The sequence below is a fragment of the Gasterosteus aculeatus genome, chromosome 7 (genome assembly GCF_964276395.1).
Source record: "Gasterosteus aculeatus chromosome 7, fGasAcu3.hap1.1, whole genome shotgun sequence".
NCBI lineage: Eukaryota > Metazoa > Chordata > Actinopteri > Perciformes > Gasterosteidae > Gasterosteus > Gasterosteus aculeatus.
The window spans coordinates 13,993,556-14,019,065 of NC_135694.1; the positions used below are offsets into that span (position 1 = coordinate 13,993,556).

General features: G+C 42.0%; 1 protein-coding gene across 9 annotated transcripts in view; it reads left to right on the forward strand.

Moving 5' to 3' along the window:
* Positions 1-12,367: 12,367 nt before the first annotated feature.
* Positions 12,368-25,510, forward strand: part of amot (angiomotin) — a 69,702-nt gene continuing 56,559 nt past the window's right edge. For 5 of the 9 annotated variants that reach the window (XR_013468445.1, XR_013468449.1, XR_013468447.1 and 2 more), the window contains exons 1-3: positions 12,375-12,661; positions 16,577-16,637; positions 17,327-18,302. Coding sequence is in view for 4 of the 9 variants with exons in the window: in XM_040181121.2 (XP_040037055.2) it covers positions 16,604-16,637; positions 17,327-18,302 (1,010 nt within the window). In the remaining 5 variants the exon portion in view is untranslated. Of the gene's footprint in view, positions 12,662-16,576; positions 16,638-17,326; positions 18,303-25,510 lie in introns of all 9 variants that reach the window. The other 4 variants (XR_013468446.1, XR_013468448.1, XM_040181122.2 and 1 more) reach the window with 1 other exon arrangement.

Genomic DNA, 25,510 nt, shown 5'->3' on the forward strand with positions numbered 1-25,510 from the left:
GTATTGTATTCTTAAGTGATAAAGTTGAATTTTCCAATGCAAGATCAAGTCAATGATACACAGCCTACTTAAATATTTTTTTTGTGATAATTGCAAGCTGTGAAATTGCATAATCGTTATTGCGGGCCCCTAGGGGTGATTTGGGGGTGCAATATTCAAATTACCTTCCATACCTGGCAACCCGGCAAGGCGGCAACAGGGTCGTAAGTAATCACGGCCTACTGTAGCCCGACATACTATGGAAGGTAATAACGCTAAGTCTTACAATAATAATGTTGTAATAATGTTAACTTTTTTAAATTCTAATTGCCATCATAATGGTTACAATGACAATTACATAATAGATTTGTATAACCTATTTTTTTTGAGTTTCCTACTCATTGTTTAACATGTTAGCCTGGCTTAATAACAATGGTCGCCACCCTCCGCTAACGGAAGATTCCGTCGTACTTTTGACAATAAGAAAAAACATTTCATATAAAAAACACATTTATTGTATATATTCAATATGATTAGCTCGATATGGTTATGTTGCAACTGTGTCAACATTGTCAACATTTATATTTAAACATCCCCTTTGCTGTATCCAGACTCTTAAGTTGGTGACTTTGCATCTAAAACAATTGAAAAAGGTGAGAAGGGTTAAAAATACATGCATAAGTAGGATTTGTGAAAGCAGACATAATGAAGGAACAAAAGTAAAATAAAGTGTACATAATGTGAAAATAGTCAGGCAGATGTATTTCAATAAAGGCTACCAACAGAGAGGGGTGTTGATTAAGCAAACTACAGGTTTGTTTTTTTTCACTGGTTCACATCAGGCCTTTTCTGACGTTGCATCATTTTTTGATAAACCGATCTCAGTTGGGTATTTAGCGACATGCAAATACCATGTAACGTTAAATAAGTATCTTCGTGACCCTGGGTTTCCCGTACATGTTTTTTATAACTTTATTGAGAATCTAGCATAATCATAGTCATAGTCATTTGACCAATGTTTTGATAACCGGCCGCAAGCGGACAGAGAGCACCAGCGGACTGACTACTACCCCCCCCTGGTCCGGCCAACCGCCCGACTACCAGCCGTCACGGGAAAAAGGATTCTCGCTTTATTTATTTATTTCGATACATATGTCCCACTATTGGGATCGCTACAGATCACATATATCATCAAATAATGAGGGAGGTGGTGGGGGGGGGGGGGGGGGGGGGGGGTAGTAGTAGTAGTAGTAGTAGTAATAGTCAGTAGTCTATAACAATATATATATATATATATAATTCTGATTTAAGCTTTAAACCACAAATCACACAGTTGTCGAGTCCAGTGTCCTTTCATTTAAAATCGCTTTCAAAATGAAACCGATTATCTCCCCTAACCTGGAAAAAGTAAGTCATGCATCCGTCATGCAAGTTGCAAGTTACATCTAATTCTGCATATTGAATAAGCTAAGTAAGGAGTACATTGTGGATTGGTGGTGTAAGAGCCAAACTTGAGCAATTCTCTAAAAAGAAAAAAGAAAAGAATAAAAAAATTGCATCGATGGGTTGAACACCGCCGAGTGTTGGTTTGCGTACCGCCAGGTACGGGAAAAGTACTGCAGTGCTTAAGGTCTGGAATCCAAAAAAGAAGTGATTACTGTTGTTTAGTGGGTACCTGCGTGTACCAAGGGATCAAGTATCCGTCATAAATCAAAGGAATCGAAGGGCGCTGAAGTTTGGGTATAAATAAATTAACTATGGTTTAGTGGATACCGGTGAGTATCTAGGGATCGAAGATCCGGAAGAAATTAAGGGAATTGATTCGGAGTCAATATCCTGGTCTCGGTTTGGCAACCCCCTCAGACTCTGACGAGGGCTGATTTTGCTAGGTGTGGTGTCCTGGGGATCTGGGGACCCCCGAAGGTCTGCGGGCTGGTCACCCAGGGTTAGAGTTCCTTAAAAAACGTATGTTCGATTCCTAGACAAGTGCAGCCCTTGGCGAGGTGCTGGGATACAGTAAAAATAAACAGCGCGCTTTGGAGTGTGGAGGGGGAGAGAGAGGAGTGATTAAATAAATAAATAAAATGTGTTGAGAAATGCACTTTAAGAAATAAGTTTCGGAAGTACGTTCTAAGGAATTGAGAACGCAGACAGACCGCAAGGTTAAAGCATAAACTTGCGGCTATAATAATTGAGTCTGAGAGGTTAACATAAACTCAGACGCATTGACTCCGGAAGGTTAGTATAAACTTTCGGCATTAATTCATTCTGCGAGGCTAACATAAGCTCGCAGACCCAAACATTTTCTCTGAAAGGTTAGTATAAACTTTCAGAATATAGCTGTCTGCTCCGGTAAAATACATACGAACTGATTGACGGCTGTTAAATGGAAGGTGAATTTGATGGAGAAGTGGAGGACGGCGGCTGGGAGCCAGCGCCGGGGTATCGATGGAAAATAATAAAAGGACCATTTGAGGCTGTTGTTGGTGGCGGTGAGAAAAAGAAACATGATCTTGTGGAGCACACGGGACACGCGGTGAGACAGGCGTTGGTTTGGCAGATAGAGCGTCACTGACGCACATATTGTGGGTAAAGGGAGACTAGAGATTATAGACTGCTGAGAGTGTCAACTGAAATTAGACTTAAAACCATAGGAAAGATCGATTTACTAAAAAGAGGGAAAACAGTCATTGAAAATTAAGAAATGAGAAATAAGGAGAATTGTTGTATATAGTGTCTGTTTTTTGTGTTGATGTTTGTAGTTTTTTGAGTCTTTTCCTAAACTCAGTGAGAGGCTGTAAATTGTTGAGTGCTGCTTATTGAGTGTATAGTGCACGATACACTTGATGCAGTATCTTGATGATGGAAGCAAATGTCTGATCAAAGGAACATTGATAGGAAAATGTGAGAAGGTGAATGTGTGGGAAAAAAGGAAACTTCGCAAAGAAATTGACAAAATAGAGGACTTGAGGTCCGTATGGTTTTCGTGTTGGATAAAAAGTAAAGCCGTAGACAAAAACGACCAAGAACGGTGTAATTCGGAAAAACCACCTCCATACGGAGGGTAAAAAAAAAAGGAGAGACTGATTCTCAACCAACAAGCCAGCTGCTGCAGAGCCATTTTTTTAAGCTCTCCAAGCTATTACTACACTTTTGATTTAAAAATAGTAGAATTGTAGACATGCATTGAAGAAAGAAAAAGAAGATTTAAAGTCTTTAAAGCAACAACAGCTAGAATAAGCGTAATAAATCTCTGTTGAAGCAGCGAGGGTTTTATGGGAGTAAAAAGGTCACAGCAGTGAGAAGATGTGTGTGAGCAACGGTGGAGGCCAACAAGGCTGGACAAAGGTTTTATACCTCCTCACTTTAGAAGCGCGCGCACACACATAAAGTTAATACGAGGTCACCGCCTCATTATGAGGAGAGATTAGTCTGTGAAAACAAAATGTACAGTTATGATCGGTATCCATCCTATGGTATCTATACGTATATATTTCCTTATACCGCAGGATGAAAGCATATTCTTTAAATCTGACCCTTGCTCCGGTTCGTAGCGCCTGTAATTCGTCTCGACGTTGTGAAGACGGCGCACCGCTTCCTGTAAACGACACGGCAAAGAAAATAGACTTTAATAAAGCTGTTTCTGCTCACTTGTAAGGCTACTAGGCTACTCTTAGCTTTCGTTTGAGGCTACGCTACTTTTAGCTTAGCTTGCAGTCATCGAACGTATTCTTACCGCTATCTTGGTATTGTGCGCCCGTCTCCTCTTCTTTGAGTCGGTTCCTCTCCTCCATGGACAGAAACCCGCAGAGTCCCGAACGCTCCAGTGGAGCGAACCGCTCGTTGATATCGGCAGTTTGTTGTTGGAGTTGACGAGACGATCCACTGAGAGCATTCAGCAGCTTCTTCTCGTCTGTCTGCGGACTGGCCGAAAGTTGGTGACCGCGGAGAGGAGTTGAAGGCGAGTTGAACGCGAGTCAAGTCAAGTCAAGTCATTTTATTTTGTATAGCCCAGAATCGCAAATTACAAATTTGCCTCAGAGGGCTTTACAGTCTGTACACATACATCATCCTCTGCCCCGAAACCCACCATCGGCACAGGAAAAACTCCCCAAAAAATGAAAAAACCCTTACAAGAGGGAAAAAAGGGAAGAAACCTTAGGGAGAACGTCAGAGGAGGGATCCCACTCCCGGGATGGACAGACTACAATGGATGCCATGTGTACAGAATGAACAATGTATAATACATGCAATTCCTATGACAGAAATGATTCAAGTAATTGTGAGTAGTAAGCCAGGCGCACAGCAGGACCACTGCAGAGGCAACCACCATCAGATAGAACCACCATCCACAGAATCCTGTGGGGAGGGAGAGCACAGAGATTTTAGGAGAGGGTAATGTCGGTTTATGAGTAAAGTAATATGATTAATATCTAAAATAATGATGATGATGATGATGATGATGGCAGCAGCAGGCGTCAGCATGGCCACGGTAGGTGTCAGGACCAGGGTCCCGAAGGAACCACGATCTATGGAGACCTGATAGGGGCGAAAGCACAAAAAAAAAACTCCCGGAAAGAAGCTGAATTAGTCATGTGCATTAATAAAACTTGAATTATGGTAGAAAGAGAGCGTGAGAGAGGAGCTCGGTGTGTCCTAAGAATTCCCCCGGCATTCTAAGCCTATAGCAGCTTAACTAAGGGAGACGTCGTCCAGCCATTATTCACGAACCAGCAAAAACCAAACAAAGGAACTGGAGATACAGTTCTTCTGAATATAGTAACACACTGTTTGTATGCTCGTCTTGCAAGTACTGCTGTCTGAGTCATGCCTATGACCTCACACGTGATTGGACGAGGAGTCTAAGGGTCCTCCAATCACATACGAGGTTATTGTTATACGGAAGGACCAGTATTTTAGGAAGACAAATGGTTGGGACTTTGAAACAGCTGATATGCTTTATGTAAAGCAGTGTTTTGGTGTCAGCAGAACGACTTTCCCTAGAAAACTGTACAGTGGTGCCTCTTTCTCCATTCCACCAGACAATCTTGAGTCTGACATACATGCAATGTTGACAATGTATCATCAGATGTACCCTTGTGTCACTGAGGTTGAATGTTTTGCCATGACATGTAAACGGGTAACATATATGAATGTAACTTACTCAATCGATAGATGCAGAGCATAAAGGTGGTGGAGCATCCAAGTGGTGTGGAAACACTAACAGTTTTGAGGAACCCGTCCTTGACCCTCTAGCAGAACTACGACCAGCCATTATAAAGCAGTTTATAGTTGTTAATGTTGGGTCAAAGGGTACGGCATTTAAACATGTTCTTGCACAAGTTTCCTGGCTTCATCCCCACCCGGACAGACATTTTTATGGAAAGCCAATTATTTAAGTTTGGGGCTTGCAGGGAACAGACACGTCATACCCAGCATCATTTCTGCCAGTTGAGCGCATTGCTACAAGATGTGTGGTTAATACATCCTCTGTGCATTTAAGCAAGACCAAAGAAAAGGTCACTGTAGTCCTGCCACTATGCTCTAGCAGACTGTGATCTCTGCAGACCCCTCATTCTGATTCAAATGTTGTTTGCATGGAATGCTCATTATACCTTGATTAAAACTCATCTTTTAAAGAAGTTATTTTGTGTATCTGTTTTACATAACATTTGCCATTGCTAATGGCGTACACAGTAATCTAGCATATTTTAATTAAATAAATCAATTCAAGCTAAAATGTAAGACTATAATTAGGCTACTGAGCCTGATCTATTTGTACCAGAGATTTTCTTACCTTTTAAAAAAATGTCACCTGGGCTAAAACTCCCTCTGCGACCCTGATTTGCATTTGTATAGCTCACAGCATTTTCATTTACATGTCAAAGCCTCCCCTAGAATTAGGAGGAGGGGGGTCATGGGGGGACAACTGATAATTTCTGACAATTTCCGGCAGTTTTCGGCATTGCCCGCAAATTGCCGTAAACCTGAAATTCCACGACAATTTACAATGCCGCATACTGCCGAAAATCCCACTTTTCATGCACTGTCAGTGGGTGGTGCAGCCACTGCAGCAACAATAACAATATGCAGACATTTATTGGGGCCTCTTGAAGCCTGAGTGTCCTGAAGTCCCAGGGGTTATGACTCTTTACCAAAAGTGGAAGCCTTGGATAACTCTTCTTGATCCGTATGTTCCTCCTCCAGATCCTCCTCATGTAACATTGTTTTATGATAGACAAGGGGATGAGTGCTATTGTGACAAATTCATGGAACATTTAGAAAACACAGAATGGGAGGTGACGTCCCAAAATCTCTATGTCGGCCCGGAAGGGGTAGCCTCAGCTGTCATCCTCTCCCCCGTTCAATCAAAATGGTATTTAATGAATCGAGATGCAGTGCCGCATGTGTCGTTGGCTCTGCATCCCAAACATCAGGCCAAAGACTTAGGTCTAATGACGAAACGGGCGATGCTGCCAGACGACTGGGTATGCACACAGCTGCCTGATGTTTGTTTTTCTCCCTCCGCTAGAATGTACAGAATTACAGGGAAAGCAACGAACTCTGTTATTTTAATACACGAACAGGTGTCCAGAGACCACGGACGCGAAAAGACCGACCATCCCTGCACAGCAACCCTTCTTGAGAAACTTCCAGACTACCTCTGGTCAGAATGTCCGACTGACGTAGGTTTTTGTAATGCATGTAAGGCAGTGACGTTTGAAGTTCATGACGGTCTTCCCATTTGGCAACCTCAATACCCTCACAAGCCATCCGCTGCAGAAGGGATCAAAGAAACTATAGAGGGCCTCATTAAATCAGGTGTATTGGAGCCCTCACAGTCCACCTGGAACACGTCCATTCTTCCTGTACAAAAGACAGGGACCGGTAAATATCGCATGACACATGACCTCAGAAAAATAAAGGACATACTGGTAACCACTACAGTACTTGTCCACAGTGCTGTAGTGGTAAAATTAGAGGTGGGTAAACTCTGAATTTTGTGATCATACAGACCTCGACGCGATGCAAAGCAACGCGATGTGAAGCGTCGCGACTCTGTAAGGCTGTCCTGGCTATATTGCATTATGTTAAATGTTAAATTTAAGAAAACGGTAAAGAAAAGTATGTCAACACAACAACACAATTGCAGATTAAGAACTATCTACATACGGAGTCTCCTTTTTACAGTAGTGCCCAGAGGGCCTCCTTGTCCTCCACGTCAGGTCCTGCCTTGCACAGAGGAGCCATGAACCCCAGAACACGTGTTCTGGGGTTCATGGCTCCTCTGTGCTTCTCCTCTCTCTATTCGACCTGGTGTTTCTCCTCTCCCTGTGCTCTCTGCATCATTGCCTGTCCTATCACTGCCTGAAAAAATATGTTGAATTAAGAGTTAACCAGTTAAGCAGCCTGTCAATTACACTGACAACATATGTTAAAGGAACACTCATGTACTACCTACGTCATCATAAATAGCCTATACAGCATGTATTTTTTCACATTGAGAACTGACTTGTTTTCTAATCTACACGTCACCAGGCGTTTTTCTTGTCCTTTTACCGTGCACGACCAGCGAACACAGAGCGCGCGACTACTACCCCCCACCCCCCTTCCCCCGTCGGTCGTTCCGCCCGCAACGACTACTACACCCCCCCCCCGTCGGACCTTCTCGACCGGTCCGCGAAATATTGTCTGACATGAAACCGGTCCGTGAGGTAAGAAAGGTTGGGGACCACTGGGCTGATCCACAGCGTGTATGTGCCTCCTGGATCCTGATTGGTGTCGCTGCTGCAGCCGCAAGGCACTGATTGGATGCTCACAGACCGTAATACAGCGCAGATGAAAATGATTCAGACTACGGCGTTTATATGTTCAACAATAGGAATTTTATTTCGGATTATTCCAACGGAAGAATACAAGGCGCAGGGAACTTTGAGGTGCGTAAACGCTATTTATAGGTGCGTAAACGCTATTTCCAAAATTCTAGAGGTGCGTAAACGGCGTTTACGTGCGTTTACCCTCCACTACAGCCCTGCTTGTCCCAAACCCGTACACTACATTGACTAGTCTGACACCACAACAGCAATGGTTCACTTGCATTGATTTGGCAAACGCGTTCTCTTGCCTGCCGCTACACGAAGACTTACGGGATGTGTTCTCATTCACGTATGGGTTAAAACTTGAAACAAAAATTGGCTAAAATCTGTGCACAGACAAATTTTACCTGGGTTCAAGCCCTCCCATTCGTGTTAATGGTCATTTGAAGCTCAGTAAATCAGGGTACGAACTGACCACCGGGACAGTTCCCTGGACCCAGTGCCGGCCTGAAGCTTAGGCCCAACCCGGAAGCTCCACCAGGTGAGTATGCATGTCGTATAACGATCTACGAGCTCTTGTTTCAGATTTTGCGGACCAGGTGCGAGACAAAACAGGGGATCAGAACGCCCACAACCCCCACCCGGAAGCCTGGGTCCTCCTGAGGGTCATTAATAGAAAGTGGTCAGAGCCGCGGTGGACAGGACCATACCAGGTGGAGAAGAGAACCTTACATGCAGTGAGGCTGAGAGGGAAAGGTGATACCTGGTACCACTGGAGCCAGTGTGCCACTGCAGAGGAACCAGCTCGCACTCTCCAGGACGTCCTGAAGGATCAGGAGCAAGAGGCTGCAACGAGCACCGGAGTGTCCCCAAACGCACTCTCAACGGCCAGTTGACTGACAGACACCCAGAGCATGGTGATCTGTGTTGACTGTCTACAACCAAGAATAAGTGTATAACTATCCTCTCCTCTGTTCTATCTTTCTCAATTCTCTGCATTAGTTTAGCAAAAAAAAAAACAAGAACAAGACACAATCCCATTATTGGCCTGGAAAGGAGGCAAGATGAGGAGGCTGATCCAGCAGACGTTCTCCAACAGCTGGGGTGATCTCTGAAGAGATCAAAAGGGGGAATTGTGAGATGCATGTACTGGTAAAATATATTCTAACATTGTTTTGTGCTACAGCCGTGTCTCAAGTGTCCTGTATTTGACCCTGACGTGCAAAGAGCAGCATGATACAAAATGTTGCTTTGCAGCTGTGTCTTGAGAAGGGAGGGCGGTCAACTCGATCTCATAGACGCTTCAAAACTAAGGACTTCTGTTCATGGCCTTAGTTCATATCTTATTCGGTACGAAAGTTCCGGATCCACGTTTTTACTTTATGTCAGTTAATTATGATTTGCACCGGCCACTGAGGAGGATCTTGTGTGTGTGTGGGCTACCCTCAGCTTCACCTGGGTTCTCATCTCAACCTGCTTTGCAGCTTCTCGTAACTGGCACAGAGAATGTCCTTCACATGTGTATAAAAACTCAGCGTTTTTACTGCTCTGAGACGCCATTACACCGAGCGCTGAGATACGTGCTCGTGTGTTTGACCTCCTGCTTATACGCAATAGTTAGAGCCAGATATCGGCAGAGAATTGTTCATGTAATCTTTTTCTCTTCTTAATAAATGTTAACTTTTTGACTTTAATTGATCAATGTGCTGCGATTCTTCTCATCAACCAACTCGGGGGGATTGGAGATCTTGACAGAACCTATGTAAGGTGCTAGTGGGCCAAGGGAGCTGGCAAGGACCTGGACTTATTTTGGTCTTATTTTAACACACTAAAGTTCAGGCAGAAGAAGGGAAGATGGGGAGAAGAAGTTATGTTACCCTGACATTGTTTTTCTTCTCTTTTGGGATGGTATATGAAATGCTATTTGAGTTTTTCTTATTTACTTGTTTCCCCCGACAGAACAGATTATCCAGCGTCTGGACAGTATATTGTCGGTGCCTGGAACTGTAGCGGAGAAGCAGCTATTTATTACAGAGGTCAGCTATTGAGGATATCAACCAAATCGGGCATTCGTGCAATTATTATGTATACAGCAGGAAAATAATTACATTTATCAATGACTTAAGTAGCTAAGAGATAAAAGTATCAATAGACAATTGATAACACCATTTACAGAATACAACTCAAACTGCAGAGTGACTGAGCATCAATGTGTAGTTGTAAGAAGCCCAACTTAACTGGGTAAATCTGCAATGGCAAGTACAGATAGGGAGAATCTGTAATTCTGGAGAAAACGTCAAGGGTGAGCATGCATATGTGCAACATCACTAAATTTGCTGTGACAATCCTGGCTAACAGCGGTTTTGCACGACAAGTTAATATCACTTTTTGATGGAATGTGGTAGCAGTTCATTCAAAAACATTTTTTTCCTCAGTGAAAGCAAAGTATATTCAATTCAAATATTCAAATCTTTGCAGTACAAAACCAAGACGCAGTTATCTAGATAATTGAGTACATTTATTTCTGCAATAAACAACAAAGGAGAGTATATTTTCTTTCAGCCACCAGCAATATTCTATATTTTTATCAACAGTACTAGGCTTAAAACAAAACTTCTATTTTTGTATGGACTTATGTCCTCAAAGGCAACACTTGATGGCAGATAGCATTTAGCACATTCACAAAACATCAGAACTTGATATATGCGTCGCATGCGTGCATAGCAATAACAATGGACATTAATCTAGTTGATTCTTTAATCAAAATTTAAAACAAATGATTGTCTCAGTGGAAACAATAAAAGTTTATAGCATGAAATAGACAACTGTAAATAAAAATAATTAAATGTAATTTTGCCTTCAACATCCATTGTGAAGGTACTGTCTGTTGCCTGATCACAAGACAATATAGAATAAGGTTAATACTTTAATCCATCAGATTTTGTGCAATCACAGGATTTCTTAACAGTGAACAATCAAGCTCTGGCAATCTTTTTGTCAAAAACTGTAGTCAATATTAATTTAAATAAAAATACTGATAACGCTTTTATATACTGAAATTCAATTTTAAACAAGTATTGATGGCACCCACCCAGCGTTTATAATTAAATTAAATTAATGCTTATATAATTAAATACCTGTGGCTCGAAGCATTTTGGATAAAAAGATTTTGTTTTTTACATCTGTGTGCCATATTTCCTTATGTTTCAAGCATTTTAGCCCCTCAAAAACACCTTTGCCCAAAGCTATATTTAGGTAGATATGTAGGAGTACACAATATATGTCTTCCTATTAACATGCTAAAATTATATATATATATATATATATATATATATATGAGAGAGAGAGAGAGAGAGAGAGAGAGAGAGAGAGAGAGAGAGAGAGAGAGAGAGAGAGAGAGAGAGAGAGAGAGAGAGAGAGAGAGAGAGAGAGAGAGGTGTATATATATATAAAGCATTTTAGCCCCTCAAAAACACCTTTGCCCAAAGCTATATTTAGGTAGATATGTAGGAGTACACAATATATGTCTTCCTATTAACATGCTAAATTGTCACACGTATATATTGTATATATATATACAATATATACGTGTGCATGTTAATAGGAAGACATATATTGTCTACTCCTACATGTCTACCTAAATATAGCTTTGGGCAAAGGTGTTTTTGAGGGGCTAAAATGCTTTATATATATATACACATCTCTCTCTCTCTCTCTCTCTCTCTCTCTCATATATATATATATATATATATATATATATATATATATATATATATATATATATATATATATATATATATATATATATATATATATATATATAAGGCTATCAGCAGAGGATGTACTTCCTGAGGCAGCTGAAAATTCAACCTGACGAAGAGAATGATGGTGCACTTCTACAAGGCTTCTACAATCATTGAGTCATACATCTAGCACGCCACAGCCAAGGGAAGGCTGCAGCGTGTCATCTGCTCTGCAGAGAGGCCGTCCCTCCAAAACTTGTTCGCCTCCAGGACTCTGAAGTGGGCAAGAAAGATTGTAGCCAACCCCTCTCAACAACACAGACTTTTCGAGCCCCCTCCCTCTGGCAGGAAGCTCCGGTCCATCTGGACCAAGACCTCCCGCCATAGAAACAGTTTCTTCCCATCAGCCGTTGGTCTCATGAACCAAGTCCGAGTCCCCCATTGACTACCCCATACCTGGATCGTTTTCACACCATGGAAACATATGAACATACATACGTGTTTTAACGAACTTATTTTTCTGTATCTTATTGTATTCTTGTATATCGCAATAAATGGCTTTTGATTTGGGGGTTCTCGATGAGCCTCAAAACTTATTGATAAACCAACTATGTAGTAAATCCGGTTGTAGTTTATCTCTTTATTCTTAAACATATGTGAAAACGTGAGTTGAGCGTACACTGAAATTTGACCATAGAACACATTATATTTAATACTGCGGTGACCCTTTTTCATACCCACTTTAAAAAACACTTCAACTTTATTTATTTTCTGTATTCAACAACTTTTACTCAAGAACACAATTGCTGGAGAAATGCGAGAGGAGGCGGGGCTCGACATTCTTCTTATACGTCAGACCAAGTGTGGGGGCGCGCGCGCTTCCTGCTCCCTTATTCTTTTTAGGTGAAAACATGAGATTCGCAGGGAAAAACGAACACTTCGTGGCTGTGAATATCGTGAACCTCCTCGCAGCAGAGATTCAAACTAGCTGCGACACAAGCCTTGGGGCGGCGGCAGCCAGTTGTATCGCGGTTGAGGGGTTTATCTGCACGAAGAAAAAGGAACAGCGGAATGTGTCCCTAAGATGGAGCAAAAAAGTCAACGGAAGAACTCAACTGAAAGGTCTGTTGCATAATGTCAGGAACTATGATAGATACTATTCACGAAGAATATCATTCTTTTTCTGTAGCGATGCATCTCTAGTCCGCTAGGCTTTTAGAACAAATAACGTTATGGTGTTTCAGAAAATGCTCGTGCTTTTTCAACTTGTTTTACCGATAGGCCTAACGTTATCTAAAGCTCATGGCAGTCACACATGGTTTGAACGTTATACAGCCGTTGGGAGCCATGAAGTGACAACTGAAGCAAGGATTATGTGAAGTTGAAGTGGGTGCACCCGTCACGGCATTCTTGCCTTTGTTACCAGATGGACTGCTTATTTCGAATCAATTTCACATTTTCCAGTGTGGGTGCCATATGGTTATGGGGGTTTCTCACTTAATTTAGGGGAATTAACTTAGTTGTCACTAGTTCTACAAAGTTTGACTGGAATTGGTACTACTGGAGTTGTATACTGCGGTCAAGCCAGCCTCCACTTCGAAAAACACAGTCAGGCCTGCCAACTTAGTTCTCAAGTTATTTTGCGGTACGCGTATATACTAGAGATTACGGTAGTGGCGTGCAAAACCTGACATCAAAATAACAGTGAGATAACGTGTCGGTCAATCAATACGTCTGTAAATCATGTATAAATGTAATGAATTCAGAAACAGTGAAATAGATACTATATGTAGGATATACAGTCTATACATTATAACTTTTAACTATTGGGGGAAAAATGTAATTTAAATTGTGTAATTACTTATTCAAATATATTAATAAACAATACATTTACACAGACCGGAGAATATCAAGACATTCTTATGTAGCATTTTGAACTTACGGCTTTAAAACTGAAAGCCCTTCAAAATGTCACACAAGAGCCAACTTCCATAAAAATATAATTCATGAGCACACATTTTAGGTTACATTTGAAAGGAAACAATCAATAGTTACATAATAATTCAGGTTGATAGTGCACCACTTCAAGGTGTCACTCGGGATAACTGCTAACAATTATATGATTAAGTTCTCTGAGGATACAGCCATCGTGGGTTTCATGTATGATACATCAGATACAGCTGTATACAAACACGAGATTCAGAACTTTGTGGTGCGTCAAACACCTCATCCTCAATGTCAAAAAAACAGAGGAGATAGTATTCGACCCCAAATCTATCGCAGACCACTCACCAGTGGTTATCTATAAGCAGAACATAGCACAGGTTGACTCTTACGGATACCTATAATAATAATAATAATAATAATAATTGGTTTTATATAGCGCTTTTCTAAGTGTCTCAAAGACGTGTTAACATAGTCAAAGGGGGGACGGTGTGAGGCAGACAGACAGGAGACAAGACACGAGGGGCGACATATATACGGGCCGATCGCATACAACTACATAGACTGAAGGGTAGGGGAAGGGAGGGGGCTACGGGTAAGCAGATGAGAAAAGATGTGTTTTGAGGCGGGACTGGAATGTGGTGATGGAGTCGGAGTCTCTGATGAGAATGGGGAGTGAGTTCCAGAGCTCAGGAGCTGCCCTGGAGAATGCTCTGTCCCCAAAGCTGCGGAGTTTGGATGTGGGGGTGAAAAGTAGTCTGGCTGAGGTGGATCTGAGGGACTGATGAGGTTGGTAGGGGGAAAGGAGTTCAGAGAGATAGGGAGGTGCAAGTTGGTGGAGGGTTTTGTAGGTGAGGGTCAAGATTTTGTAGGAGATCTGGTGGGAGACGGGGAGCCAGTGGAGGTCTTTCAGGACTGTGGTGATATGGTGCGATGATTTGGTGTGGGTGAGTAGTCGTGCAGCTGCATTCTGGACCAGTTGTAATTTATTCATGGAGGTGTTGCTGATGCCGTAGAGGAGTGAGTTGCAATAGTCAAGACGGGAAGAAATGAAAGCGTGGATGAGTTTCTCTGCTGTAGGGGGTGTGAGAGACTGACGGATTTTTGCGGTGTTGCGTAGGTGGAAGAAGGATATTTTGACCAGTTGACGGATGCGTGGCTCAAGGGAGAGGGTGGAGTTGAATATTACGCCACGGTTGCGTCCCTGGGGGGAGGGGGGAACAGAGATGCCATCGATGTTGAGTGTGAGGTTGTTGGTTTTGGTGAGGGTAAATTTGGAGCCGATGAGGAGGAGTTGTGTTTTGTCGCTGTTGAGTTTGAGAGAGTTCTGTTGCATCCAGGCTTTAATTGCAGAGAGGCAGGCGTTGATGTGGTAGAGCGGTGGGTTGTGAGGGGTGTTGGTGCTGAGGTAGATCTGAGTGTCGTCAGCATAGCAGTGGAAGTCCAGGTTGAAGTGACGAAGGATCTGACCGAGGGGGAATAAGTAGATTATGAACAGGAGTGGACCTAGTACAGAGCCTTGGGGGACACCTTGTGTAACTGTGGATGTGGCAGAGGAGTTTTTGTGAAGGGAGATGAAGTGAGATCTGTTTGTGAGGTATGACTGGAGCCAGCTGAGTGCAGTACCTTCGATACCGATGGCTTGGAGTCTGGTGAACAGGATAGTGTGACTCACTTTGTCGAAGGCTGCACTTAGGTCCAGGAGGATGAGGATGTTGAGGGCTCCGGTGTCTCCTCTTGGAGGAGTGCAGTTTCTGTGCTGTGTACGGAGCGAAAGCCAGATTGAAGGGGTTCAAACAGTTTATTGGAATGTAGGTGGGATTGAAGCTGGGTGGAGACAAGGCGTTCAAGGGTTTTGGAGAGGAAGGGGATGTTGGAAATAGGGCGGTAGTGATTAAGACATGAGGGGTCAAGGCCAGGTTTCTTGAGTATGGGGGTGACAGCAGCTTTTTTGAAGGCTGAGGGGATGGGACAGTGAGGAGTTAAAGAGGTCGGTGAGGTAGGGGTATAGCACAGGGAGGCAGGACTTCAGCAGGGTGGTGGGGAGGGGGTCCAGGGAGCAGGTGGTGGGCTTGGATGTGCTGATGAGTTTGGCAATGGTTGCCGAGTCAACAGGGTCGAACCGGGAGAGGCGGTGTAGGGGAGGAGGGGACAAGGGGTCCAGCAGGATGGAGAAAAAGGGGCTTGGTGTGGTTGCTGCTGGGTCAGACACAGGGAGCAGTGAATGATTGATCGTGGTGATTTTGTCCTTTACCTGGGCCTACTCATCAACAACAAACGGACATGGGAGTGTTCACGTAGAGAATGTCTGCTCTAGGGTCCAACAGTGGCTACACTTTCTTCGTAGGCACAATGATCCCTGAAAAAAAATGGGAGTAAAACAGCATCCCTAACTGCACGCTGCAGCAGACCCCACCTATGTCCTCCTTCTTGAATACCAGCTGAGGCAGACGCTTCAAAGACCCCCAGTGCAGGTTCAACTGTTTAAAGAACTCCTTTGTTCCCCTGTCAATTTAAGACCTAAATGGCAAGCTAGCCAACTTTTTTTTATCTTACACTAAAGATGTGTTCTATGACCGATAGTGTAAAATGTATCTGCTTGCTGGCGATGTTATTGTCTGTATGTTTCCAAGACAAATTTCCTTCAGGACAATAACAATCGATATCTATCAATTATGATGTAGCATTTCAAAATGAAAGCCCTTCAAAATCTCATACTTAAGACAACTTCTGTTCAATTTAAATTGCATTTAAAAGGAAATAGTCCATAGTTACATAATCATTGATAGTCCACCACCTCGTCACGAGTTGTCTTTACCACAGCCTTCATAGCACTTTCATGTCACATGCTGTTGGTTATGGTCTACATGGGTTATAATAGAAAGTTTTAGTTTTTCTCCTTTCTGAATATGTTGTTTTTGTGGCAGGCCCTTGATTTTAAAATATGCTTTATGGGAATCTGAGTTTCCAATACCCAGCACATGACTTGGTAATTACTTTTTTTGTCTTTAGTCTCTTCAGTTGAAAGATATTTAACCAATTGCTGACATCTCTTTAAAGCTAACATGTTTCCTTTTGTATATTTATTCACAGGTGTTTCGGAAAACTTCATCCTTGAAAATGAGAAGAATGCTAAATGAGAAAGGTGCCAAATGTAATAATTTCTGCCTTTTAATATACAGAAAAAGGTGTAAAACAATGTAGTTGTTAATATTCAATATTGTCAGAAACCTCAATTATGTCAATGCAGCCCCTTCCTCTTGAAATAAAACAAAAATAAGCCCAAATAGACTAAATGTATGTGTATAGCCATTTTTTCCACTTGCTTCTTAAGATTAAGCAGAATATGCTATGTTTTGATGAAATTACATTTTCTTGTTGTTCTGGGTTTGTATCCTTATAGTTGAAATGTCCTTATTGAAAGTTGCTTTGGATAAAAGCGTCAGCTAAATGACATGTAATTTCCTTTCCTTGAATCTTGTGTCACCCAAAGATATTTTCTTCACATACAATTGTTTTTACTCTTGCTTTTAAAGAACCAACATTTTTTATACTGTAAGCATCATTTTTTTGTGAATAAATCACAGTAGTTTTAGTCGTAGCTAACATAATTTGTGCTAGTTTGAGTTGCTGCACTAGGACCTATTCTTTTCAGTTTCACAAAACCAAGTAAACAATAATTAGGTATAATGTAAATGTCTTAAGATCAAATTCCTTTCTGTCTTTTCCATCTCTCTTTAGCATAGTTTAATTTTCTTTCACATTCTCTTACTAATTGTCATCCTTTTGTCACACTGCATTCCTTTCCTCTTTCTCTCTATTTCCACTTTGTTCTCCTTTCAGGGAGTATCGACCGTGGCCGGAGCTTGTCCTTCAATGAGGTGCGTGGACAGCATCAGGCAGAGATGCGGGCCACCGGCGAAGAGTCGTCCAACAACACTGTAGGAGGTTGTGGCAGCACCGTTCTGCAGCGCCTCCTGCAGGAGCAGATGAACTGTAATTACGTGCTACAACAACAGAAACAACAACCAGGAGGAGCAGGGGCCGGAGCAGGTTACGCCGATGATCACTCTATGATCCCTCACATTGCCCGTCAGGAGCCCCAAGGACAGGAGCTGCAGACGGACAACTGCATAGAGAAACTGGGCTCAACCAAAATAAGAGAGGGTGGGAGCAGTGTAGGAGGAGGAGGTTTAGTAACTGTGTGTGGAGGAGCACGAGGTGGCAGCAATGGAGGTGGTGCAAGCGCCCAAGGGAAGTGCCCAAACCTGGAGGACCTCCCAACGTACGAAGAGGCCAAAGTGCAGTCACAATACTTCCGTGGGCATTGTCCTCCTCCTCAGCCACAGAACAATCAGCCACAGCAGCCCCACCCCCCCCCTTCAGCAGGCACTGCCTTCTACGCCTCAGGGCTTAGCGGTGCCAAGGTGCGCACCGAGGGTCGTCCGATGGTGCAGCGAGTCAGTGGAACAGGAAGGGTGCACCAGGATGATGCGCTGAAGGATCTGAAGCAAGGCCATGTTCGGTCTCTCAGTGAAAGACTGATGCAACTTTCCTTGGCCACCAGTGGGGTTAAGGCCCACGCTCCTGTCACCAGCGGCCTGCTCTCCCCACAGATGCCCCGGCAAGGGCCGCCAGGCGACCACTACAAGCCGCAACACAGGGGTCCACCTCCTGACTACCCCAACAAAGAAGTAGGCTCTCCTACCAAGCAACAGGAGCCTGGAGGTCAATTTTACCAGGAGCAGAAAGGGAGGGAGCACTCAAGGGAGGTGCACCACGTCAGATACCAGCCCCCGCCCGAGTACGGTTCGTTGAGGTAAGGATAATAAATACAGATACTCTGCCCTTCATCTACACACAAATATATGCATTTAAAGATGCTTGAAAATACATATTTGTAAAATGCTAAATATAATTTCTTAGTGAATTAAATATATGCATGTAAATAGAAAGATGTCACTTTTCAAACCAAAAGAATGATACAGCTCTATTTATTTAATTTGTCGTAGAGAAATCTTTCCATTAGTATTTAAATATTACTTGGCAGCATATACTGTATGTGAGGTTTTTATTCAGACTGCTTCATGTGACCTTAATTCACCCATCTATAAAGACAAACACACACCATATGGGCCAACTATGTCATCATTTGTCGACTTGTTTTACCTTCTGAGTCACGGGCCCAAACCTTTGCATACAAAGGTGTCCTGTCCCCTTGTGACAGGGGACAGGACACGACATGTAATAATGTTACATGTCGTTTAGCTGATGATTTTATCCAAAGCGACTTACAATAAGTGCATTTAACACATCCCGCAAATCAAGTTAGACCAGATCTGGGCAAACCTTTTGACCCGTGGGCCACAATGGGTTTGGGAGGGGGGCCGGGCCAGGATGGATGTAATGTTTGTGTGAACTAATATAAATGACATGTAGAAGCCATTACATAAAAGGTTTTGGCCTTTAATAGGTAGTAAAGCATGGATATGCAAGGCTTGTTGTCTAAATTATACAGAATGAACAAAAGTGCATTTTTAAGAATAACAAGTAACCAAAAAGAGTGACTAAAATTGAGTTTACAGTCATAAAAAGGCTGCTCTGTTAACCATCACAATCAAACAATGAACAAAGGCCCATAAAAGAAAAAGAAAAAGCTTCCCAACTGCATGATGTCATTAAATACAGGTATATTAGGTGTTAAATTTGGCGATCCATCCGTGGTGACATTGGCAAGTTTACTTCAAGGTAACGTCATTCTTTCGATGACAGCAGACACCTGGTCATATAAGTCCTCTCCCCACGTTTGTCCTTGCAGGGACTCAAAAACTCCTCCGTTATCTCAAAACTAGGAGCTGAGCAGTGTCTTTTATGTTGTTACTTTCATCCAGTGCTAGTGAATATAACTTAAAGGACTCCACCTTTTTGTTTAACTCGCTGGCTATATCTTCATCAATCAGTTCCACACGGCGAGTCACTGTCCTGCGTAATAAACTGTTTTTTTAAACTTGTCTTTGCTCTCCGGACACAAGAGATCTGCTGTCTCTACTATGCCCTCTTTCAAAAGCCCGTTCTTGCGTTGACTGATTGCTAGCGTAGTTAGGATGCTTCGTAGCAAAGTGACGGCTGAGATTGTATTCTTTGAAAACCACAACTGTTTCTTGGCATATCAGACATACAGCTGTTGATCAGACTGTAGTGAAAAAATATTTTGTTGTCCACTCCTTCTTAAACACTCGGCACTCACTGTCCACTTTTCTTTTCTTTGGTCCACTCATTTTCAGGGTTCAAAGGGCAAAGCAAAAAAGTGTGTTAATACACCCAACAAAGGCCGATGTGTGTGGAGTGCGCCATCTACTGGGGAAATGCGGGCATAGCAGGGAAAATGCAAAATGAATGAGGTTTAATAATAATATAATTTGGACAAGTGCGGCGGCCGGATTAAAAGGCCTAACGGGTCGTAGTTTGCCCCTGCCTGAGTTAGATTAGTTAGTGTTTTATACTTGTCCATTTCAAATGTTTTGAATGTAGCTGTGAATAGAATTCCCTGTTTGTGCAGTTGGCTGTTACAATAAGTTTTGAGTGATCAAAACATTTAGCTCCATGTGGAAGAAATAAGTATATGCAAAGAAGTGAGCCCAGTAAAAAGTTAAATATGCATTTAACAATCACGTTTCAGCCAAATAGTTTACATTACAGCTTAGCTCTCCTGTCTACCATTGAAAACACTGAGGGCAAGCACAATTACGTCACAGAGTTGCATAGTCTGTAGACTTTAGAATTCTCCCGTTTTAAACTTACTAAATAAAACCCCCCACTGTATATTAAGGTATGCAGATGTATTGATGTGGTATTCATCTTAATTATTGTATTTACTGCTTGGTAGTCACTATCATAATAGTCACGATGAAAACCATTTGTTACCTATGATACTAATAATGTAGTATGTCTGTTTACAAAAATGATTGAAAAACACATTGTGAGCTTTAGACAGGTAGCAAATACAAAGGGTAGAGGAGTGTTTTGCACTTGATTTAAACACTTTCAGCGTTTATTATCAGATGTTTTAGGGGCATTTAACCCTTTTTCTGTTTCATTGGATTTTTACCTGGATCACATCTTAATGATGGACAGACTTACAGTGCCTTGCACGTCACACTTTAATTGAAATAGATTTTTGATCAGGTGAACTCTTCCTCCACTGTTGGCTCAACTGCATGATGGTATATGCTGGACCGCAAAGTATAGATCATGTGTCCTCCAAATCGACGCTTGGAGGGCTCCGTCCCTCGACTGTGTTCGGAGGAGACGACAGAATGGAACAGCCGAGTTGCACCCGGGTTGCCTGGCGGAATTGGGACACTGCGTGTTTGTGGAGACGCTGCTTAAGCCCTGCCTCCGCTTTGACAAAGAAAGCAAACAAGAGGACAGAGGCAGCACTATCAACTAAACTTTTGGTGACATTCATTTATATATTGTGCAATAAGTCAATATATTGATAATCATGTTAATGAATAGCACTGGGCCATTTTAAAACATTTACATGCTTTGATCTAAACCAATACATTGTAGCTCTGTCTGTATGTTCAGGGTCATTGTCCTGCTGGAACCTGAACCTCGGCCCCAGTCTTAAATTCTTTTGCAGACTGCATCACATTTCCTTCAAGGATTTCCCTGTATTTGGCTCCATCCTTCTTTCCCTCAACTCCGACTAGTTTCCCTGTACCTGCTGAAGAAAAGCATCCCCACAGCATGATGCTAACACCATATTCCACTGTTGGGATGGTGTGCTCAGGGCAATGGACTGTGTTGGTCTTCTACCACACATATCGTTTTGCATTGATCCAAAAAGTTAAATTTTGGTCTCATCTGACCATGTGTCTCCCACATGACTTGTGGCAAACTCCAAACAGGAGTTCTTAAGGCTTTCTTCTTGCCACTCTTGCATAAATGCAAGCACAGGAATTTGTCCTGTGGACAGATTCTCCCACCTCAGCTGTGGATATTTACAGCTCCTCTAGAGTCACTAGCGGCCTCTGGGTTGCGTCGGTCATTCATTTTCTCCTTCTCTGGATTGTCAATTTGGGTGGACGGCCTTCTCTTGGTAGATTTGCGGTAGTGTTATATTCTTTCCATTTTTTCATGATAGATTTTATGGTGCTCCATGAAAGCTTGGGATATTTTTTTTACATAACCCTGCTTCATACTTAACTAAAACTGTATCCCTGAGCTGTTTGGTGAGCTCCTTGATGCTTTTTATTCAGTAATGGTCTCTAAACAAACTCTGAAGCCTTACAGAACACACTGTAAAAAAAAACTCAGGAAAACGTAAAATATCAAGGCAACTTGATGCATTCATTTTTCAAGTTTCAAGTTTTCTCAACTTTTGCCTACAGTAGTTGACTAAGATTAGTTAGTAGACTAATTAAGATTTCCAAATTTAGACAAAAGTTCTGCCAACTTAAATTATATTGTTCACCTAATTAGGACATTCTTGTGAGGCTAACAAAAACATTCTCGTTTCAGTGCCATATATTTTTACCTTTGAAAAACACAGATATACGTGTTGAATACAATTTACAATTCTCGTTTCAGTGAGATAGAACTTTTTCATTACAAATTAATACTATTTTATGTTTAATTCTATATTCGAGTTCCGCCAACTTCAATTTTCTTATTTCACAGAATTATGATATTCTTGTGAGGCTAATAAAATGATGGTTTTAATGCCATGTATTTCTACCTTTAACAAACACAGATATATTGGTTGAATAAACATATAATTTCTCCTTGATAACTTAATTAAAATGTATGTTGCTGAATTTGTATTAAAAGGAATTCTCAACAAATATAATAAAAAGGCACACGGCTCAAAGTTAGCTAAAACCTTGTTTATTTAGCTCTGGTAAACAGGTTTTGAACAATAGGTAAAAGTTAACAATAATGAGGTCAGTCTGGCGTTGCGTACACAGATTTAAACAGATGTGTCACATTACAACACTACCACATATTCAAGTGGCTGTACTCTACAAGTGTATGTTTTCCATGAGCTCTAACAACAATGAACAAGCTCAGTTAAAAGTTAGATACACAATATGTTAGCACCTCTTGTGAACTGGCAACAGACACTTATCTTGTGAAAGTGTTATACAGCAAGAAAACTAAACTTGCTGTGGTAGTAAGCAGCATCTGCAACTGACTGCAATTCAGAATTCCACGCATTTTCATTTTACAGGCAACCAGGACTTAAAATGTATGCATGTGCGAGCATGTACATTCCCTTAACTTCTACCTGAGTAATAACAATAAACTTTAATAGTTAAAACACTGAATACATGTCCCTATTTTGAACTAGCAACTTACATTTCCACAAGTTCTGTGAATCTCAAAGTTGACTTACATGCTAAAACTAGAAAAAACTAACAATGCACTAATTCAAGAGAAAAAAAGCTTCATGTCTTGCCTGGCTTCCCCATTAATGTTTAGAGCAAAAGCTTTGTTTTCAGAGAACGTATCCGCTGCGAGCATCGAGAGCCAAGCTCGAAAAAGATGGTCTGAATTGCTTCAAAGGTATACCTCATCTCCTTCGGATAATCAATGTTCATGGCATACAGTAGGCCAAAGAGGTATGCACGGGCAGTAGAGAGGTCTGGTAGGTCATGAAGCACAATGGTCCCTTCCAACACTGCAGCTACATCTGGCACCTTTGATGATGAGGCAGCGTCATCGTCTTCAATGACAGTGAGGATGGCAACAGACACATATGTGAGCAGTCCTTCTTTATCCTCAGTTGTCTGAGGAAAAGCAACACATGCATTGATTAAGAGCTAATGAAAATTTAAAGACAAAACTCATTTCATTTTAACTTTAAATGTAGTATTATTCTCAAGAACATTATATTTGTGGTGAGATTTTAAATTGACACGTGTAGAGTCAAATCTTTTAAGCTTGATTTTGGAGCGTTCGTCGCAGATGATGTTCAAGGACTGTGGGAATGATGAAAATCCAACAATTATGTTTTTTAATAGATTCATGCTAGGATAAACAGTGTAGTTTTGGCGATGGTTTAAATAGAACTTAATTTAACACTGTGCAAAAAACATTAAACGAGAATAAATGAGGACAGCCTTACTTCCTCAATGGAAAACAGAGCAGGCCATCTCTCCTGGACTTCTGAAACCATAGGCGTCGCCTCTACTACCTCTTCCCTTCGTCTAAGGGAAAATGTTAATGCTCACCACGTGTGGGTCTTTTCAGGGTGAAAGAAGTGTCATCTTCAACTCCCCCTTTTCTTTTTCTGTTGACATTCACCTCATTGCAGCCCGCCTGACGAAGCTTTGACCTGCAGTTTCCGAGCTTGTACTGGTTTTTATCATAGCCATCATAGCCCTTACTGCTATCTGGCTTCTTCAGGTATGGATACTTGAGAACCAATGAAGAGGCAATTGATTCAAGTTCCTCTTTCTCGGGGTAGCTTTTAAATTCAATAATTGCTGGTGCAAGTTTATCCAAAATATCCATTTTCATGTCTCTAGTCACATCAATGCCTTTCTTTGACTTTTCATATGACTTTTTCATTCTCCTTTCGCAATTTAAGTTCAACGTCATATGAGAATTTAGGAATGGGGAATGGAGTGGACCACCCTGCAACATGCCTTAAATTGCTTCTGATGGAATCGGAATAGCTGGACCGGAGATTTTCAGAGTGGACACTTATAAAGAGAGGAGACTGAACAAATGGAACTGTTGCTGGATTGGTGAGGGGTTGATGAATCACAGTTCCACATAATATGCAGGACTGCACGCTCAGCAGGTAATTCAGACATTGCTGTCAACTTACAAAGTGCATTTCCAAAATCTGGATACTCAAACTGTAGGTAAAAATCCCCATCAAGTTCAAGTTTCTCTTTAAGTTCATCGATCAGTTCAGCCCCAGATCCTGGCACTTAGAAAGCTGGACTCGCCGGGCTTCTCTGGAGGACAAAACTACACGAAGTAACAATGTCTGAAAAGAACAGGAGAAAATAGTCACACCTGTTTTAGGAGACATCCAACATCTTGAAGAGATTGCAGTGTTGCAACGCAATTGCATTGCATTGTTTTTAATTTTATAAAAATAAATCATGTAATTGTTGCAGTACCACTATAATGTTTTCAAATTTTATAGAAATGTTAAAATTAAACATAATTATCTTTTAGTCTTAACAGCTGACACAAGACAACTTACCATTTTGAGTTGCCTAAATGGAGAATGAATGTCCTTGTGGTCACCATCAACTTTCCACCTACTGTGTATGCTGCGAGAGGGTGGTATTCCGTCAGCAGATCCAGAATGACAATTTCTGAACAGTGGCCTTCAACAAGCTCATAAGACCTGAAATGTTAAATGTACCAGGAAGACACTCTTTTACAAATGAATGCCACTTCCTCGGTGTTGACAAGAATAGTCACAATCTTATGGAATTCTGGGCGATAAAATCATTCCCTCCGCATACTGAGTTCCATGCAGGTGAATCGTTTTAGACAGAGACACATGGTGTCAAGGTGTGGGTACTTCTACTTCACACTTTAGTCATTTGTTGGTGTTTGGTGGAAAGAGTGAGTAGCGGATTTTTCCAGTTATGAGTGTCATGGACCACCTTTTTAAAGAAGCTATGCTTAGCCTCGAATCTCATTGTCCATAATTCCACTAAAGGTCCATAGCAGCGAATAAGATGTCAGGGATGTGTGGGGAAGGCAGGACTCAAGATGCAGACTTAACCAAAAAGACTTTAATGGTCAAAAAAGGCAACAATGCAAAAGGCCAACGGGCAAAAACACACATAGGAACCGGGGGGAAAAAAGGCAGGCAGGAACGAGAAACATCCAGGACGTTAGACAATGACGCGACAAGTGGCTCGGGGACACGGCACACCTCCGGAGTAGTCGGCGGCGGCTCGGGGACACGGAACACCTCCGGAGTGGTTGGCGGTGGCGACTGGGGGACACGGAACACCTCCGCAGTAGTCGGCGGCGGCTCGGGGACAC